Source organism: Dinoponera quadriceps, unplaced genomic scaffold (genome assembly GCF_001313825.1).
Source record: "Dinoponera quadriceps isolate SergipeBrazil2010 unplaced genomic scaffold, ASM131382v1 scaffold426, whole genome shotgun sequence".
Lineage (NCBI taxonomy): Eukaryota > Metazoa > Arthropoda > Insecta > Hymenoptera > Formicidae > Dinoponera > Dinoponera quadriceps.
Window position 1 is genome coordinate 979,263 of NW_014554535.1, and position 20,827 is coordinate 1,000,089.

At 41.6% G+C, this 20,827-nt stretch overlaps 1 protein-coding gene across 1 annotated transcript; it reads right to left on the reverse strand.

Moving 5' to 3' along the window:
• Positions 1-55: 55 nt before the first annotated feature.
• LOC106751943 (fibrillin-1-like) lies at positions 56-20,827 on the reverse strand. Its single transcript, XM_014633249.1, has 19 exons — positions 20,523-20,827; positions 17,500-17,826; positions 16,439-16,894; positions 15,576-15,720; positions 15,137-15,354; positions 12,745-12,897; positions 12,463-12,600; positions 11,474-11,771; positions 11,185-11,381; positions 10,500-10,861; positions 9,857-10,116; positions 9,441-9,761; positions 8,722-8,816; positions 7,471-7,811; positions 6,505-6,941; positions 5,214-5,538; positions 4,500-4,752; positions 3,634-3,763; positions 56-1,511 (listed from the first exon to the last, which is right to left on the reverse strand). Exons 1-19 carry the CDS (start codon positions 20,626-20,628, stop codon positions 1,103-1,105), a joined length of 4,971 nt encoding a protein of 1,656 aa, XP_014488735.1. The 5' UTR covers positions 20,629-20,827; the 3' UTR covers positions 56-1,102.

The window sequence follows — 20,827 nt, forward strand, 5'->3', positions numbered from 1 at the left end:
GTGTGTGTGTGTGCATGTGTGTTCGAGGTCATTATTTCAAGTCTAATGCGCTATGTCCGACGTAAGTTTTTATTTCATGCTCTGTGTGTCCTTTGCGTGCGACTTAACTTACAAGAATCTATATGTACATTGAAAATTCGGTTTTTACACAGCTATTTTTCTGATACGCTAACAATACGTACGATATTTAATTCAATATTTGGCTTTCCTCAAAGACGGGCGGAGAAAAAAAAAATAAGTGTCCATGCTATTGAACTTAACGTACATCGCTCGAAAGATTGCGCGTCTTATGTATTCCTTACATTCCTTGGAAAAAGAAAAAAAGATTCGTATTCTTCGAGTAAACAGATTTTACGTCACGTACGCGATCGTTAAAATTTGAGGATATTTTCTGTCTTTCGAGAAATCATCGTTCCAAAGTGAACGGTACTATATTCGATGATGTAACACATAAGAGATACATGTGCGATACTCTTCCTGCTTTTAACCTTCTCGATTGTAGCCGTGGAAGAAGCTGGAAATGAACACTTTGAATGCCGTGACGGTCACTGGTGGCCGACTCTCTATGATATTACCGCGTCTCATTGGGTTATATAATAGCGAAGTGTAATTATCCAGGGAACATCAAGTACCTCAACAATGGAAGAGTGGGATGTAACACACGTCGTACATAACGGATACGTTCATGAGTAGAAAATTATAACATTAGGTCTGTTCTTTTGAGCTGAGCTAGGCTGTCCTTTTTGCCGTTAGAGCGAAACAAGTATCTAACCTAGCGTTGAAAGGGAAAGGGACGAAGTTCCAATGCAACAACAGTTCAGTTAAAAAAACAGACCTATTGATGCAATGTGTTGCCCATTTGTAAGTGCATTTGGAAAATCGCTTGTACGACCAATAGAGAAATACCCAGGCAGTATTTCTAAAAGACGTCTAATCGCATAATCGGAGGAACTCAACACGGCAATCAACGTGTTAATCACACGAGAGGACAGGAGAAGAGCAGGAAGAGAGGAGGATCGGCTGCACTAAATTATATCGCTTCGTTCCACGATTTTTATCCTTATCGTTTCATCCTGCGCCCTCGTCCTCAGAGAGAATCCGCTCAGAACTCGTACTGGGAGACGAAGATGATGATCTTGGCGACGGCGCTGCCGACGAACTTGTTGTCGTGATAGATCTCCATGCTGAGGTCCAGCTCGATATCCTGCGGCCCTGGGATGCTGCGCGTCAGCACCAACACCGCCTGAGAATGTGACGGTTTCCTCAGGCTGAAGCAGGACTCGGTGGCGCGCATAACGCCAGGTGCCGCGCGCACGTCCATCAACGCCATGGTGAACTGTATCGACGAGTCCGGATGGTGATTGCTTCTCATGGTGAACAACTCCAGCTGGCCGGTGTTCGGAATCGGAAACATGCTCACGAAGGTGATGAAGTTGTAGGAGTAATGCAACGGCAAGCGAATACAGGCCAGGTCACCCCACGGGCAAGACTTAACAGCGCGCACGCAACGGCTGAAACGACGAACGGTTTAGTAAGAAAAGTTTTCATAAAACCCAGATAAACATATTTTGTTATATTTCCTCGCATCGTGATTAAAATGCGAAGATGCAGCATGCAATAAGAATTTTGTCAGTACATTGTAGTATAAAAGAAATCATCTGGTGTTACGAAAATTGCTACTTATTTTACCTGAAAGAAAACGCAATTAATCTGAAATTATTGCACCCAAACAACGTAATATCTAAAATCGGGACATAAGACGTCATATGTCACGATTTTGGACATCATGTTGCCTGGGTGGTAATAAGAAGTCAATATTTTGATTAAAATGATGGCGAAATAGATGAATATTTCTTAAAACAAGCATATTTTAAACACGTTGTGATTTTGCAATGATATCACAAAGTGCACATTAAATGTTTGCGTATTATGTCCAGCATTTTCGTCTATCTGGGAATAAACTCTTAAATTGAAAATCAAGAAACCCAAAAATTAAAAAAAAAATTAAGATTAAAATTAAAAATTAAAAATTAAAATTAAACATTTTACTTAAGTAAGATATAAGTTTAATTCGCATGTAGAATCAATTATGTATTTAATATTAAAAATTTTTTCGATTCATAATATACACTTTCGATGCTTCATCGATCATTTACGTGTGATTCATTAAAAATGGCCCAAAGACTGAAGATTTGTTAGCGCAATTGATTTCACACACGAATTAAACTTGAATCTTATTGCGTGCCTTAGTAAACAACTAATAATGGTATTACAATACCCACTCAATATAATATAATTGTTATATGTACCACGTATGTTATATTGAACTTATATAATATTGATGAATGTTACTATTAGTTGGTGTTTACTCGAGCTCAATTACAACGCTCTGCTATTATACGTTTAATAACAGTTTGATATCAATTAAAATTACATACTCAGGTGATTACCAATTATTCTGTAGATAATTATCATTCTATGGGTATTTATAAACTTATAATTACAAATAAATTATTGGTTGTATAATTAATAATCAAAACAATTATTTATAAATCGGTAATTATTTTTAATCAGCAACCACCTGCGTTCAGAGTTGCTTTAATTGATTAATGATGTCAGAAACGAGAAAATACACGTATAAAATTTAGAATGCGGAATATATTGAGATAAAAAGATATGTCCATATAACGACCTTCGCGATCGGTCGAGCAGAATCGTAAGACATTCCAGAAAAAAACTTTTATTCCGCTGATTAATACACGGTTGTAAAATTAACGTGACAAAATCACGCGGCTGTTTATTAATTATTAATGCAACACGAAAGTTTTCAGAATATTTTAAACATAATAATGAAATTTTGTATATATTTTACTGATCTGTTTAATCGACATTTTACGAATATATTCTTTTACTTCAACGTAGTTTGCAAGAATCTCTTACTAGTTAGAAAGTGGGCCACATGTTATGTTAATTCTATAGTCGTTTATTGATTATTCGAGCAAAAGGAAAAAAGTTCTGGAATAATTTATAAATCCGTTCTTATCATTTCATGGACACACCTTTTTGCTTCGATACACTTCGTGAGAATTTTATATATCTTCTCACGTCATCGAGACAACCGTGAGAGGAATTAACTCAAGTAGAACAAAAGATCCCGATAATATCAAAATGACGAGAAAGTAAGCGAATTATGATCGAAAAGTGAAATTATGATCGAATTATTAGTCATTTTCTTATTTCACTTTGACGCCATCGTGATTTCCTGTTCTACCTGGGAGGGAGGTTTGCACTGAGAAAAATCCCCACCGGATAGACCGATGAAACAATACATATGACTGTTATTTTTATTGTCCGATCAAGTGACAAGATACCTTTATCCAGTGAAGTATCCGACGAAACCATCAATTACCAAAAAGTCACCGATGAAATCTAATCGGAAAATTAGCCTGCCTTTGGTACATCCATTATAATTTTCATCGAATTAAGGCACGACTCGACCGGATATATCCGCGTTTGTTACTTCTTAATTGGTCTATCCGATCATATTTAATCGGATATCTTTCTCAGTGTGAAAACCTCAAAATCAATCATTGGAATCGGAGCGATGCGAATATCACGCTTTGTGATCATTACTTTTTTTTCATGGGGTCCCGATGATATCCCGCGGGACAGTTGATCCTGTTGCAGCGGTAGCTGCCCCTTGTGTTGTGGCATGTCTCGTCCGAATCCCTGCAGACCTTGCCGGCCGCGCACTCGTTGATGTCTGCGAACAGAGGAGCAGCCAATTAGGTTCGTAGTAGCGCGTGGCAAAATCGTGACCGTGGCTACGACGATGCCGTGATTGTCCGAGATTGAGGAGATTGCGGGAGGAGATGGAGCGCCGGTGACCCCCAGCGGAACGATGCTCCAGTTCGCGCACGGCAAACGGGTCAAGTACAAATCGCGCCGCTTCAACCGCCGGACAAAGTAGGTGGAACGCGTGCCACCACGCTCGCGAGCGGAATTACCACACCGTGACTAACAACACGTTAAGCGGACGCTCACTCTCGCTCTCCGCCCCCTCCTCCCCCCGCCCCCCAATTAACTTTCGCATAATCGTGTTATCGATCCGCGCCATTAGCGTTCCCGTGCAGCGATACGCGACTCTCCGACACGGAGAAGAATTCTCTCTGGTAGCACGGTAAATTGTTCGTTACTACGGTAAAAGCAAAAGGATTTGTGAAGAATGTTAATTGATAATTATGCCAATTATATGTTATTGCTGTCGCAACGGCATGTTTTGCTACAGTAGCAATTAGTTCTTCTTGCCAGACGCATCCGCCTTTTCAAAAATAACTCAAACACGAATTCCTTAAAAGTCTGAAAAAATGTCTAAAAGAGTAGGGAGTATTGGATCTCTTTTGGAAATTTGTACTATCCGGAGATAGTACACAGTGGTGATTATTTTTCAAAAGTAACTTCCTCCCACAACCCTGGACGCCGAAGAGAAGAAGTACAACCTTGACATGTTCGACCATCGGTGCCGAGCCGGTATCCATCGGGACACTTGCACGCGTAACTCCCCGGCGTGTTGTCACAGATACCGATGCAGAGATTATTATCCTTGAATTCCGTACACTCGTCCACGTCGCTGCAGGATCGATTGTCGGCGTTCAATCTGAATCCACCGTTGCATCCGCACCTGTAACTGCCCCAGACGTTCAGGCACACGTGCTGACAAAGTCCCGGGATGCGCTCGCACTCGTCGATGTCCTGCGGAAAACGTAATCCCATTCATGAGAGACAACACAGTCCCACGACGTTCCAATCATAAAATTGTACACGCTGAAACTTTAAAGGGCGTTCTCACTTAAAACGATTTTCGAATCGATTCTTGGCCAACTTATTTAGGAGTCCTTAAAAAATCGAAATATCAAGGATATTGACTTGGTAGGGACGGTAGCCACGAGTTTATAGTTTCATAATTTTTTTTACCGTTTTAATAACGTCCGGAATCGTTGTCGTCAACCTTTCGCGCTCAGCACTAGCAAAATTATTTGTAACTTTATTAATATGAAAAATAACACCTAGAAATTATCCAGCTGAAGCATAGGTAAATATTTACGCAAAACTTCAGAATTGTGTCCGATAGTTACTTCCGAAAAATTCTCCTAGATGAAACATTCCGAATGAGAAAATCCCCTTAGAACGATCGAGCGTGAAAAAAAACTCACCTGACAAGGGCCGGTACCTCTGCTGTTCTCGAAGCCTTCGTCGCACAGGCACCTGAATGAGCCAGCGGTGTTCTCGCAGCGGCTGTTCAGCCCGCATATGCGAGAGCCGTAAACACTGCACTCGTCGATGTCGACGCAGTCGTTGTTGGGCCCGTCAACGTATCCCGGCGGACAGAGGCAGTGATAGCCGCCTGGTCGGTTCTCGCAGATCTGGCCCTTGACGCACTCGTGGGTACCTTCGCGACATTCGTCTATGTCGAGGCAATGTTGCCCGGACACCGGGTCTAAAGCGTAGCCGGGCGGGCAGATCACTCTGGAGACGCATCTGAAAAATTCCCCCCGTGTTCGAATCGCCGTGCCTGCCGCCAGGCCGAGACGCGGATCGCGAAGATAATTAACTACTTGTGCGGGAATCACGCACGTCTTTCCGCGCAACTACGTGCCAAGCACGCCGCGTATCTTCCTCTTGCAGTTGGCAGCAACAATTTCGCGTCTTTCATCAGTACTTTCATCATCATCGTCACCATCATTAGATGACCGTGCAAGTTCACACGTTAGATGCACATCTTCCGTTTCTCGATACGGATGAAAAGTTTCGATCGTCAGAAAAATGTGGTGTATCACGATCTTGAGCGATAAAAGCAGATACTTTTGCAATATAACAATCAGCAAAAATAATGCACGTTACAATTGTTGAGCTACAGTCAAACGTTTACTACTTAAATGTGAACTTAATACAGACCAGCTCAGATGAGAAAGATAAAAATGAACGTGACTTGAAATAGAAGCGACCCTGAGAAATATATTTACAAGAATTTCTTTACTACTTTTACGAAAGTCCTGAATCGTGTCCCTACAGTTATGAAACACCCTGTGTGAAACTTTACAGTTACATAGATTACATATAATACGTAATCTGCGAAATTCTGTAAACAGAGTTTAGCCGTACGAGCATACTTATCAATCCCCAGCGCGAGTAAATGAATCCGCGAAGAATAACCGCATCGTGAAAGCGTACCAGGCGAAAGCGATTGTTATAAATGAGTTTTCCGTCGCCCGTGGACCGGTCCGATCGGAAAACAGCTCGATTGTAGGAAACAGAGAGATTCCTGTAGGACGTTTCTACTCAGTCGATTGCTCTCAGTTATCTCAGCCGAGTTTATTTGATACCGACTGACTGTTTCGCACGAACGTTCTCAGTCGCTGCGTTAGAGATACTATTTCCTATCACCGAGCTCTTTCATCCGGTCCTCATTCAGTTTGCGAGAATAGAGTTCCTTTTCCCGTGTACCTGAAGGATCCCAAAGTGTTGATACAATTCTGCCGGCCGCAGAGACTCGGGGTTCTCCGGCACTCGTCGATGTCGACGCACTTGCCCCCGGAGCCGGTCTCGAAGCCGGGCGGGCAACTCGGCCGAGACCCAGCCGGCGTCAACGGTGTGGCCGTCGTCGTCGTCGTCGTCGTCGTCATCGTGGCTCTCGAGAACGGTAAGGTGCGCGGCTGCGGGACCGGTATGCGCGGTATGCGATCGCAGCGGTAGGAGCCGAGGGTGTTCCTGCACTGATACCCGGCGCTGCAGTCGTCAGTGCCTAGGACGCACTCGTCGTCGTCCTCGCAGATCTCCGTCGCGGCGTTCAGCGTGTAGCCGGTACCGCAGGGCAGGAAACGCGTGCACGTGTAACTGCCGATCGTGTTGTCGCATCGCTGCGTCGGCAAGCAGTCGTTCTGCTGTAATGAGAAGAAGGGTTGGTCGCCAGCAACTACGGCGGAGAGTCCGCCGAGCACCGAATTGCTCCCAACGGTCTCAACCGAATTTTAACATCGCCGGTAGGCAGTGATATCATTTCTCGTCACCGAGATTTCTTGTCTTTCTTTTCTTGTCGCCGAGTTCTCATCTGATTTCCCTATTCAGAAATTGATTTTTTTTTGGTACGGACATATCCTTTTATTTTAATATACTTTTCAAGAATGCTGAGCAATATATAATTTTCCTAGATAGAACAGGAAGTGACGATTACGTGAAAATGATGGGAAAATAATCGTTTTCTCGTCATTTCGGTGTCATCGTCGCTTTCCAAGTTTCACCTGGATACACATTTCAAGCAATCCAAGATGGCGAAGCCACCGAGAGTGGCTCAACACCGCTCGGTCGTTTATCTTCCTCGGCGGGGCACGAGGGATCACAATGTTTAAGGCCTTTTGTAAACAATGTCAACACCCGCGCATGGCTGAGCACTACGTATCTCATCGGCGTTACCTGCAACTGACACTCGTTGATATCGACGCAGGCCTGCGTAAGATTGTCGCGCCTGAAACCGGTCTTGCAGGTGCACGTGTAGCTACCCATGGTGTTGACGCATTCCTCGTTGCTGCTGCACGCGTCCTCGAGCTCCCTGCACTCGTTGATGTCGACGCAGCCGCGATTCCTCACGTACCTCGTGCCGTCGATGCACTTCTGGTTGTTAACCGGCAACGCCGCCGTCGTCGACGGCTTCCTGGTGATCGGGGCGGGCGGCGTTGCGCAGCTGTAACCACCCGGTTGGTTGTAGCAAATCTCAGCGCCGCACGTGTCCAGTCCCTCCGCGCATTCGTCTATATCTATAGTTTCGAATGGAATATGTGTCTCAGTGTTTCAGAGAACGGTGAAAATACATATGCGAGAATATTTTTTCGTTTTTTCTTTTTTTTTTGTTGAAACTTGTCTTGTCTATTTTCTTTCTCCTTTCTTTTAAAACATTGAATCTAAGCACATAGAATATCAATATTATATATTGTACACATTGAAAGATCTCTAAAATACTAGTATGATTTATATTAATCATAATGTGTGTAATTAATATTGATATAATTAATGTAATAAAATGCCAATTTGCAGAATACGACTAAATAACGAAGCATTATATTGTTCACTTAGGACGTAAAACGAAATCAAATGTCTCGCCACTTAACAGCTGCCGCGAATCGTGATTCTGAGCGATAAAGCGCGATGGAAGTTATATGAAAGTTAATTAAATGCGGGACGGCACGAAAAACAAAAGCACGATAACATCCAGTCGTACAATGTATATATATATACGTGCATCGCAGGAAAATTGTAATTATAGCTAAAAACGTGCAGGTCGTAATGGAAGTCGACAGAGACTGTGTCATTCACCCATGCATCCGCGAAAAATATCTCGGGCATGCTTATCCTGACTGTGCATGCTTAGTCTCGTTTATCCTGAGCTCGGTGTCAGTATTCATTCTGACAAGTTCTGAAAACACACGAAAAGTATCTGAAATTGTTCTTAGTACACATATACACATATATAGAAGCGCTATGAAATTCTAGAAACTTATGCTATTTATGTAACTCGACGCGGTAAACGGACGCAAGATACAGCCGGAAAAGATAAATATACGACGTCGATTAAATACATAAAATTAATGTCTGTACAATTTAAGTGAAAGAAAGCGTCTTATTGTAACTGTAAAAAAATAGATTTCATGGCAAAGCCATCAGACGTACCCGCACATGCGCGAAAATGAACGTTGTATCGGTAGCCGGAAGGACAGGCGGGTCGTTGACGTGGACGTTGCACGGCAGGTGAGAGTCTCTCGCACCTGTAAAGGTATCGTGCGTTTAGAGGGAGAATGAACAAGTTTACTGTCGCGTTCATTTTCGTCGAATAGTACGAAAGCTTAATCAACGATTGAATTAACATAAGTACTCAAAACGCGTATACTTTTCCACTTAATTTCGTTTTTTTACTTCAACGATTTCTTTTTTTATCGGCCATATAACCAATTTTTCATACGCGATTGATTATACTCTGCGTGTAACTCAATGAGACGCGATGGTATCATAAAGTATTAAACAGTTTAAATACTTTTGATAAAAGAAACATCTAAGACGTTCTCTGGAAACTTGTGGACAAAAATTTGGCACAGTAACGTAAATAAAGTAAAATTTTGCAGAGTAATAAAAATAAAAGAAAATTCGGCAGACTAATAAAAATTTCCAAGAGACGTTCAAGTGTTGGAAATCTGTCCAGTTTTTCTCAGTCTCTTATATATATCTTCAAAACGTTTTTTAATAGCTTCTGTTGCCCGGTGTGCCCGCTACAAGTAGCAGTCGCAGCGTTCGATATCGCGTTGAATTCCTCCGGTCGCTCAATTTCTACTCAGTCTTCCTTATAAACGTCGATCGTCGCATTCTCGGATCCAGTCGACTGAAATTCCACGCACCTGTATGTGCCCGGCAGGTTGACGCATCTCTCGAGATGTCTCGCGTCACAGTTGTACTGGCCGATCGAGCATTCGTCGATGTCCTCGCACTGTCGAGTGTCTAAAGAATATTGGTACCCGGATTGGCAAGAGGGCAGCCGGGTCAAACACTCAAAGCTGCCCTCCCTGTTCACGCAGTACTGATGCAGGTCGAGTCGGCAGGTGTGCAGACTCTCGGAGCACTCGTCGATGTCGAGGCAGGTGCCGTTGAAAGTTCGTCGAAAGCCGCGCTTGCACGGCGGTATCAACTCGCACACGAAGGATCCGTTAGTGTTGACGCATCTGCGAATTCAGGTTCGCGAGCGTTCACTCGTGAATTCACAATTCTAAGGCGAAGCATGCGTGTCTGCGAGACTTTTCGCAGTAAAAGGACACACCTGTGAGTACCCTGAGAACAATCGTGTCTACCTAACAGACACTCGTCCACATCCTGACAGCTCTTCGTGGCTGTGTTGAAGAACCAGCCAGTGCCGCAGAGCGGCGAACAGTCGTACCCGCCCGGAGCGTTCGCGCATTTCTCGTAATCGCGACAGCCTGGCCCGACCAAACACTCGTCGATATCCACGCAGAATCCTGTGCTCACCTCTCGCTTGTACCCCAGTCTGCACGGTTCCGTGGACCAATAACGATCCGCTTTCTATAAGTACAAGCATAAGTCACCTGTTATTAGATCGGTGCAAAGGGTCAGTCGTATTTTTTTATTAGATAAAATTGGAAATTAAATTACCCAACACGTGAGGATTGTCCGATCAAACTTACTTCTCGTTTAATGTGTACTTTGTATCTGTCAATGTAACAATGAATGTGTTTGTGTACGTTTCGTGGGTGTTTTATGATTAATTAATATATCTGAAATATTAAAGATAGATCAATATCTTTTATCTAGATATTAGAAATATTTTAAATATTAAACATATTAATATTTGCTAAATTAATATATCTTAAAATATCACGCGACATGTATCACTTTTGGTTCGTGCTATGTATGGTATTAGCGATACTAATGAATTCGTTACCCACGTTATTTAACACATTGTGGCCTCTAGACGACTGTGTTTTGTAGCGTGAATCGTGGTAAGGTCTTCTGGTTGTCGTCGTCGTCGTAGTGCTGGTAGTAGTGGTGGTAGTAGTTGTCGTTGTTAATAATTCACAGAGATAAGAGCCGTTCGTGTTGAGGCAACGATGAGTCAAGCGATTGCAATTGTGCAGTCCGAGTGAGCACTCGTTGATGTCTTCGCAGGGTTCCTCGGTGTCGTTAACGAGATTCGGACGCAACCGAAAGCCGGGCAAGCAGGTCGGAGAGCAACGGTAACTACCCTCCGTGTTCACGCAACGTTCGCCGACCCCACAGGTTGCGAACCCGTTGGCGCATTCATCAACGTCTGAAACGCGACAGATTCATCACCGTTGATTTTCAACGATACAAGTGATTACCCGGTGAGCGACAAATAACTGAATATTACTGCAATGACATCGAATGATTCAATCGCGTATAATATTTTTTGACACGTTATTTTCAACATTGTTGTAAACATCATTACGAGCAATTTCGACATTTCTCAATATTTCCAAGAGATTTTTACGATATTCGTAGGTATCGTATTATTCTTTGTCATTTTGACTTTGAAACGTTTCGGAAATGCCAAACGAAAACTGTCGAGACGCACAAAGTCATCATTCCAAAATGTTGGCTCAACGTTCTTACCGATACAACGACGCGATTTTCCGTCGAGGAAGTAGCCATTGCCGCAATCCTCCATTTTGTTATCGTTATTATTATTGGTGATGGGAAAAGTGCTCGTTTCTCCGAGCTTGTGATTCCTGCTGTAGCGGTCGTCGCGTCGACCGTCGTCGCTCTTCTTCACGGTGGGTACGCCCTCGTCGTGTTCAGCCGGCACGCATCTAAATTATTATTCCGCTTCGATTAAAACAAGCTCGTTCAAAGGCCAAAGGTCTTTAAAACAGCGTTTCAAGGATCGCAAGGAACTTCGCACCTGTAGCTGCCGATTTCATTGACGCAAAGTTCGTCCGGCTCGCAGGAGTGCAGCTGCTCGCTGCACTCGTCGACGTCTACGCACGTGATGTCCGAGTTGTTCGCGGGCTTGTATCCTGCGATACAAGTCAACGAGCTCGGTGATACGTTCCTCTGACGATCGGAGAGATCCTTCTCGGCCGGCAGCCGTGGAAGGGGATCGCCCGAAGACATCACGCACTCATAAGCACCCAGGGTGTTGACGCATAATGTGCCGGGCTCGGGACAAAGATTGCTCGACTCGGCGCATTCGTTTATGTCTGCAAAAAAATTGCACACTTTAAATGCGCGTCAGTCTCTGAGTGATTAAGAACTATGAGATGATATACCACTGAGTGATCGTAAAGAGAATCTTTTTCGTGCAATTAACGAGTGAATTAGAGATAAGACTAGTTTTTAGAGAGAAAAATTGATCGATCGAATATCCATTTCTACGATAAGTATTTAATGAGCAAAAAATTTCACAAAGCAAATATACCGAAGCCTGGACGTTCGTTTTGCATAGTGATTTTAATGGAGCCAGCAGAAAAATTAAGCATGTAAATTTATAATTTTATACTTTACTTCAACTGTCATACTTTTCTCTTATAATTCAACACGATTTCATTGATCTTACAAATAATTTATTTTTTACTGTAAATATCAATACGGTTAGAAAATGTTTGCTCCGTTACAGCGATAAACGAAGTAATTAATTCACAAAAGATATAAATTCATGTAAAATATTAATTCATAAATAAATTCCAATAAATGTTTGAAGAAATTGTGATTAAAATTTTCAGACACGAGACATTTTTATATTATATTAAAGTTACAACTTAATTTAATATAAAGGCTAAAACAACAAAAATATCCAGAGTTAGAAATGCTAAATCATATGTACTTTTACCTCGATATAAAATTCTTGAATTTTGTTATCTATTCCCAAAATTACGCTCTGAATCCACTTACCGACGCAGATACCCATACTAATACTGTACGTGAATCCTTTCTCGCATTTCATGTCGCACTCGTAAGCACCATCGGTGTTGCGGCATTCTTCGACATCCTCCAAACAGCTGTGAATAGCTTCCGCGCATTCATCCACGTCTAATCGACAAATGTGCAAATGGAAAGATATCATTGTCGATACTCACGAGTCAATTTATTACCCGATGATTGATACGATCGGTGATAGCGAAATCGAGGCGCGAGACAAATAACGGGAGACGTTATCGTACAATAATTCGTTACCCTTGCATTGTTGCAACGACTTGTCGTACTTGAACCCGGCGGGACAGGACTTCACCCCGGTCATTTCGAGGCAAGCGTAACTGCCCGGCGTGTTCACGCAGAACGGCTTAGCGTCAGTGCAAGCGTTCGATAGAACGGAGCACTCGTCAATATCTGGAAGAAGTGTTACGATCCCAGTAAACAAAAAAACATTAAATTAATATTAAATCGAAATATTAATCTTGTGTATATCTCTTGCGTGAACGTTTTCGCTTCGTATCTCATTAATATCTCGAGAAAGTTGAAATTAAAGTAATATTTCAAAATAATAATATGATATTTATCATTCAAGCATGGTGATCTAACGGTACGATTTTTACTTTCTAACATAATCTTTGATATAATTTTTCCGAATATTATAAAAAATGTTTTGGAAATATCGAAGTGCTAAAGTTGTTTTTAATGTTGATATAACGTTAAGAACTGCATATATTAGAAAATACCACGCGCATACACCGAGTATCGTTGCGATAACGTTCTATCGGAGATATTTTGCGTGCCGGGACGTAATTTTGTTTTAAATGTGCACACGGAAAAATCTTAGTTCCTGCAACTCAATAAAGACAGGATGAAAACTCTGACAAGAAGTGATATCTCTGTTACCGCGACTGGGAACATTCGTGCAAGAACAGATCGTGCGAACATTCAATTGCATTAAAACTCAGTTGAGACAACTGCTAGCAATTGACTGAATAGAGATCTCCTCGGAAAATCTTTCTGTTTCTACAAGAACCGAGTTCTCGTCCGGTTCTCAAGCAACGGAAAATTTAGTCACGGAATTGTTTTCTTCGTGCAACAAAAAATATCCGACATTATATATACATAAATATAATTATATTATAATATATATTACAATATTATATCATCATATAATATAATATTGCAATATATATACACATATGTGTATATATATTGCAATATACAATATATTCTGTATCATATATGTTTTTTAATATAATATTCGATACTGTTTACATGATTTTTTTCGTAATCGTTTTCGAATGTGCGCTTCGTAACGTTGTATCAATGTCATCGCGAACAACTCTTGGATAATTCAGTACTCTTGAGACACGTTTGCAAAAATCCAGACGAAGTGTGCGATAAAAATGCAAATTCTCATCGAAGTATCGCAGTTGATAGCGCGCGACTTTTCGTTACCTGCGCACATACTCGCACGCGACTCCCACTGGGTAGCCCGGCGGGCAAGCTTCGTAGGGCGCGTCCTTGATCGAGCTCATCGTGACGCAGACGTAAGATCCTACAATATTCTGACATCTCTCAGGACACATGCTCCACTCCAGACATTCATTCACGTCTGTGCGATACCAAGGTAAAAGTGACGAGATCACATGCGAAAATCGAATGCGAACGATTGCGATGACAGATAGTGTAGCGTACAGCGGTCGGAAACTATATCACTCGATCACACTCCGACCATCACATACAGGTGAAGAGAAGAAAGAACAATATATCCCACCACCAATTAACCGTAACATTACAAATCAATCTGATAATTTCTCACAGATGCGAGAATGTAAATGCAATATAACACGCGTTGTATACCCGGAGAAAGCATTTTCTCATATATAATTATATATAGAATATGTCCATATATGTAAAAATCTATATGATTATATATAATTTTATATATATAACTCTCTCTCTTTTTCCGCGTCACCACTTCAGAAATAAATTATAAATTTATATATATATAAGCATACTCTATATATACATGACTCTTTATATATAATTATATCTAATTATATATCGAGAATCTTTCCCCGGGCAGAATGTTGCACTTATATATAGAACAGTATACCGGATTGCCGCTGCAGGAGCAATCCAGCCTACTGCTCTGCATATAAGTGTAACACTCTGAACATAACAGTTATATTGCTAAGTGGGAAATTATAACATTATCGTACTGTTACTGTCGATTGTTGTTTGCCGGGATGTATATATATATCTCAGTCGCAGTTCACACAAGCGAGACACGAGACGAAAGAAGACAGACGACAGTGTTCCGATAGAGCGAACATAGCGATACAGTCGACGCAGTATGTTGCAGCACACGTGGAGGAAAGATAAAGGAATCACGAGACATCGAGAGAGAAAGAGAGAGACACGAGAAAACGTGTGACGTCACACCGAGTCGGAACGAAAGCGCAGAGGGGGATAGTGTGTTTGCAAGTGTTACTTTGTTACGCGGTTATTGCTGCAAGATAGTGACTTGCGTGTCGAAAAGTGTCGAATGTCGACTTTTCGACCTGACGTCTCTCGGTTCGTTGCCTTACCTGCGAAGAGCGACAACGCTGCACGCGATTCGCCGGTCGCCTTCGGTTAATATACGTACCGTCGCACACTTGATTGTTGGCGTTGTAGCGATAACCCGGCGGACAACGCGGTGACGGCAGGCTCTCCTTGTCTGCATCCGTCGACTTCTTGTTTTTGGTGGTCTTCGGGTTGCAAGAACGCCCGTCGTCGGCCAGGTCGTATCCCGGATTACAGCTGCATATGACAGCCTCCCCGTTGTCGGTGCAGATTTGCTCGCACGGATGGGTCGCCTTGCATCTGCGAGAACGAGATTTGAAGGCACGGGGTGGTTACACCCCGTCGCGTCGCTCGAACGATGGGAGATGTATTATCGGAAGAGGAAGCATTTCGGAAAAATGTATGTCTGTTTGTAAAGTTGATCTAAAGTCGATCAGCGATCAATGAGGCTATTTTCTCTGAGGCAACGCATCGATTTCCGGCTTCCTCCGCGAAAGGGGAAATATCTATTTTATTCGTACCTGTCAGTCGGATCTTGGCTGCAGGTCTTTCCGTCCTCCAATAAAGTGAAGCCGTCGCGGCACTTACAATAATACGAGCCCGGCGTCGGCACGCAAATGTCAGAGCAGAGTATGCCTTTCATGAGTTGACAGATATCGTCCAGCTCTGTGAATCAGAACGCCCGGTTTAAAGTCGCGCTCGCACTCGGCCGTTGAGAATGAGAAAAAAAAAGTTACGACCAGGCGCAAGGAACGACTGCGCGCCGTCCCCTGCGCGTCGTAATCATTCAGCATTTCGCTCGCGTAATTTTGGACTTTCGCCCTGTTGCCGCGGTGCATCTGTAGGTTTTGTTATCTGCGAGGATTTTTATAATCAGCGTATGTCGCACGGAGGAAAAGGTTTCTTTACATCTAATACACACGTTTGTTTGTTTAGTATATACGTCATAATTTAATATCGAATGTTATTTTGTTTGAATGAAAATGTTGTTGTTTCATATAAACCATGTTTGATAGAAAAACATTATTTTCTTTAGGATAAATAATATTTGAATTTTAAGAAAGAAATTTATTTCATTATATATTAAATATGGTTGTATCGAAACAAAGAAGTTCTTTAATATTTTCCTAGCATAGTGTTACTTCTTTCAAATAATTTATTGCTTGTGATAACTGTATTGTAATGTTTGAATGGAAATGAAAAATAAGTATGTTATTTGATATAAAGATATTTCTTTGAGAAACCAAACAATTTTGTTTGTTGAATTAAACATTCGTTTGTTCGCTCCATTCCAAAAGACAGATTTGTTTTTAACAATTAAAGAAATTTTATTAAACCCAAAGAAATCTTTTTCTCTGTACGTGACTTACAAAGCGTGTATTACCTGGAGTTGGTATCGAATACGGTGTGGATTCCGAAGATGACGTAGAAGAAGAAGACGAGCGATCCGATGATGAAGACGAAGGCGATGTCTGCGAAGAGGATAATGCCGAGGATATCGGCGACGACGGCGACGACGAGTATGGTGACGAGGCTGACGACGAGTGCTGTGACGACGGAGATGACGAGTACTGTGACGACGAAGACGACGAGTACGGTGACGATGGAGACGACGAGTACTGTGACGACGAAGACGACGAGTACGGTGACGAGGGAGACGACGAGTACTGTGACGACGGGGACGACGAGAATTCGGTATTCATGGTTGATGGACTCGTGAGATCCGTCGTGGTACTCGGCAGATTTTCATGACAGCACTCCAGGAATGCGGGATCCCACGGAATACCAAAGGAGAAGCTTTTGAAACTGCATCCTTGGCCCGTCGACGCCGCGTAGATACCTACAACGCGACTCCCTCAAGATGTTCGTCCATAATTAATCTACGTGATCAACTCTCTAGATTTCCCTGAGTGAAATTCCACTCGGAAAGTAGAATAACAGCCGAGTCATTCCAAGTCGAATGACTTTTCGTACATGTAGAATGAGAATTCTCCCGCTCTGAATTGTCAAGTAAATATTTTCTTCAAATCTATAAATAAATCTGAATGAATAATATTTTTCACCATTACGGGAATAAAATCAATAGTTGATAAAAATATAATTATATAATAATTTATATATTAATTTTTAATCATTTATTTTATAATAATGCAATTTAATTTATCTATCAATTTTTAATAATTTCAATACGTTCACACTCTAATTTATTGAAAAATTTATTCGTACCTATTATGAATCCCCTCAGAGTATAAGTCGAAATCATTCACTTACTCATTTATTCATTTCATGTGTTCACTTTCGTGATTCCGAATGGCGATGTTTTTCACTATCGCTTCGAGTGAATGTTCACTCATCTCGAGTGACATTTCGCTCCAAGAAATTTAGAGAGCACATGAGAATACTTTCAACAAGGTCATACGAAAGACCAAGGTTAAACAAGGTCACCTAGTTTGCAGCCCTCGCAACAGTCACGATGGTAGTCGCTGCGGCTGGTTATCTTCGTCCTCCTCGCGCTCGTCACGTTCGACAGGCACGGCAGCCCTTGGCGCGCGTCCGCTTTTCCCTTCTCGCATTGTAGATCGTGATACTTCCGGACGCAACAGATGTCCACGGCCTTCTGGCAAGGACCTTGCTCCACTGTCGGCACTCCAGGCACGGGCCCGATAAATTTCTCACATCTGAGACCCTCCGCGGCCCAAGAAGTGCCCAGGCCGCAGCATTTCTCAAATCGGTTCTCAAATCGGTCCTCTATTACTGCCTCCACAACGGGCGCTGTTGTGACAAGTAATATAAAGAAAAAAAATGGAGAAAGTAGAGACGCAAGGCGAGGCGTTTTCCTCGATGATGCAAGTATTACGTCATTAAATAATTTTAAACCAACGATGCGTATAGTATGCAACAGTTCAATTATAATTTAGAGAATATACATACATAGAAAGAAAATTGCTAGCTTTAAATAAATAATTATTCCAATACTCCTTAGCGAATTTTTATTTGCAAATCCAAGTTTTTGCTTTGATTCAAGTAAAATATTTCCCGAGTAAATTATTCAAATAAAATATATTTAATTGATCCAAATAAAATTTACTTAATTCAAATAAAACTTTGTTAAGAAGTACTATTTACTTGAATCTAGCACTTTTTTTCTGTGTACATTTTATATATTATAAAAAATGACATATCGAGACAATTCGAGTCGGGTTAGGTGAGTTCAATTCATTTTCAAAATTGTATATCGCGAAATAACGGTTCACATTGTCTCAGTACAATTTCCGTATTCTCTCAATTTCCCGTTTGTGTGAAACCTCGTTTATTATCAACAAGCAAGCTTATTGGTCTGATTATTTATCGTCTAATTTACCTAACCTTCCAACCAGACGTGAAATTACTCGTATTATGCAGTTAGATCGATCTTTCGGTAATTGAAAGAACGTCTATACCATATACGTGACTACGTTTCAATTTCCTTCAAAAGTCTAACTTTATTTAACATTTTCCCTAAATTTTATATTTAAAATTTCTACACCAGATTGTTGACTCGATTTTTATACAATTCGATACGATTGCACGGTTTACAATAGGAAAACTTGGTTATACGGTGCCGATTTATTTTTCAATACATTGCACTGAAAAAAAGAAACTTAAACATTTATTTGTGAAATATAAGGTTTATTTCTGCGAAATAAACCTTAATTTGAGTGGAAAATTTATAGTGTTGATGTAATATTGTCTATAGTTGGTGTTCACTGGTAACGGTGTCATTACAACGGAAAAAAACGCCGTTATATTAATAGAATTGAATTCAACAGCGTCATGATTGAAATAAATCTTTCTAATTCAATAGCAATATCATTATTTCTGCGAAATAAACCTTATATACAAACGTTTAATTTAAATACGGCGGAATAAAATGTTATTCCTAGCAAATAAATCAATTAATAGGAAAACTTAGGTACATTTCACAAAAATATACATTCCGCCATCACAGAATTGTTTTCTAATCAATGAATATCGAAGAAAATGTCACGAGAAACATTTATTTCGCAAAACTTCAATCTTTTTTCTCAATGTACAGTATAAGATTTTCGAACGTGATGACGTCATTACGGGTCGTTTTCGTCCATGTTGCGCACGCTGCAAATTAATCGCGGCGGCAAACTGAACGGTAGCGGCAAACACAAGTAGGTCAAACGCTCCGTTTGAATTTTGCGCGAAATTATTGTCCCGCCATAAAACCTGCACGAGGAAAATCCACGGAGGAAAAGGCAGAACAGTTGAAGTGGTGAAAAATCGCGCTTTGTACACTGATAAGAGCGAGACGGGTCCCTCGGAGAAGCACGTCTCTCCTCTCTCTTTCACAAAGAAACGGCGCGCGCGACACATTCTGGATGACAGATGTGAGTCGCGCATTATTTGCGATCTAATATATCAATCTAGCGCGTAAATGGGTTCTACGAAGAGCTTAGAGATCCTCCAATGGCGCTCTCACGATTTCAATTGTTTCTCGATATGCGACGTGAGATCCGTAATGCGAAAATTAATTTATACCAATCGACGCGCGTGTGCCACCATGGGCGTCGCGTGAATTCTTTTCGACAATGATGTAAAGCCGTTCGCGCCGGGGCTGCCACATGGCGATTCAGTCTCAATGATCGGTTTCACAGGTTGAATTTTCATAAAAAGAGATATTGAAGTTTTATCTTTTATAGTTTAAAGAGAACCTCAAATTATACGCAAAACTGCGACGAAAATTTCACGTAATACGGCGCACTCTCGCGCAATCTCGCAAAGTAGCGAGTGTTCCCTCGTGTGGAAAAAATTCGCCCGCGCCCATGGCGATCAATTATGATTCGCATCGTTCTAAAATCTATCCGCTATTGTACTTTGCTCCTTGGCATTGTGTCCAATTTTTCGATATCGAACGCGATTCCTAGCATTCCTCGTGCGCAAATAAGTCTAGGTCAATTGGGGAGTAACTAATAGGATGATTTACTTAACGCCCGTTACATACAATGAGTGCTGTCGCGACGCAATGAAATTTAGTTGATCGCAAATATCGACGATGATAACTCAAGGTTCGATACAGAAGGAACGGCCTGCATTAATCTGAATCGAAGACGATTCTGCTAAAATATCCGTTCGGCGAGATTCTACGAAGTCGCTGGTCTACACTTTTATATGCGCAATTCGGAATTGCTTTTCGTTTATTTGTTAGACCGCTTTCTCATACATCAGAAACTAAACAATCTCTGTGAAAAATAAGGAGCGTTAAGAAAATGAAACAAATCAAGAACAGGCTGGTAGCGTATTTTTTTTTCCTTCAGTATATCGCAAAATATTCTTCGCAGGTGCGAAGCAAACTTAGACGCGAGGGCCGCGAAACTTGAAACTTCAATAGACAAAATCATGCGAATTAAATCGATAACGCCGAACCGATCGCGTACTTAGTCGCTAGCTAGACTACGAACCTCGATTATGCAGGACCAGCTGCTCCAGATGGGCCACTACGAGAAGGACAATAAAAGTCTCACTAAGACCGACATATCGCGCCATCGTACCCTCATCGATTTTCATCGATTGTCGTAAACACGAGATCGAACACCGCGATTTCGTATCTCTTCCTGCGTTGCGAGAACCGAATTCAATTTCTCTCTCTCTCTCTCTCTCTTTCCCTCTTTTCCTTCTTCTCTCTTTTTTTCTTTCTCACGGAAATTTCACACGGATGCGCTTCGGGTGAGCGCTCAGTTTGCATTGAAGCGTTTGGTCTGCTAGC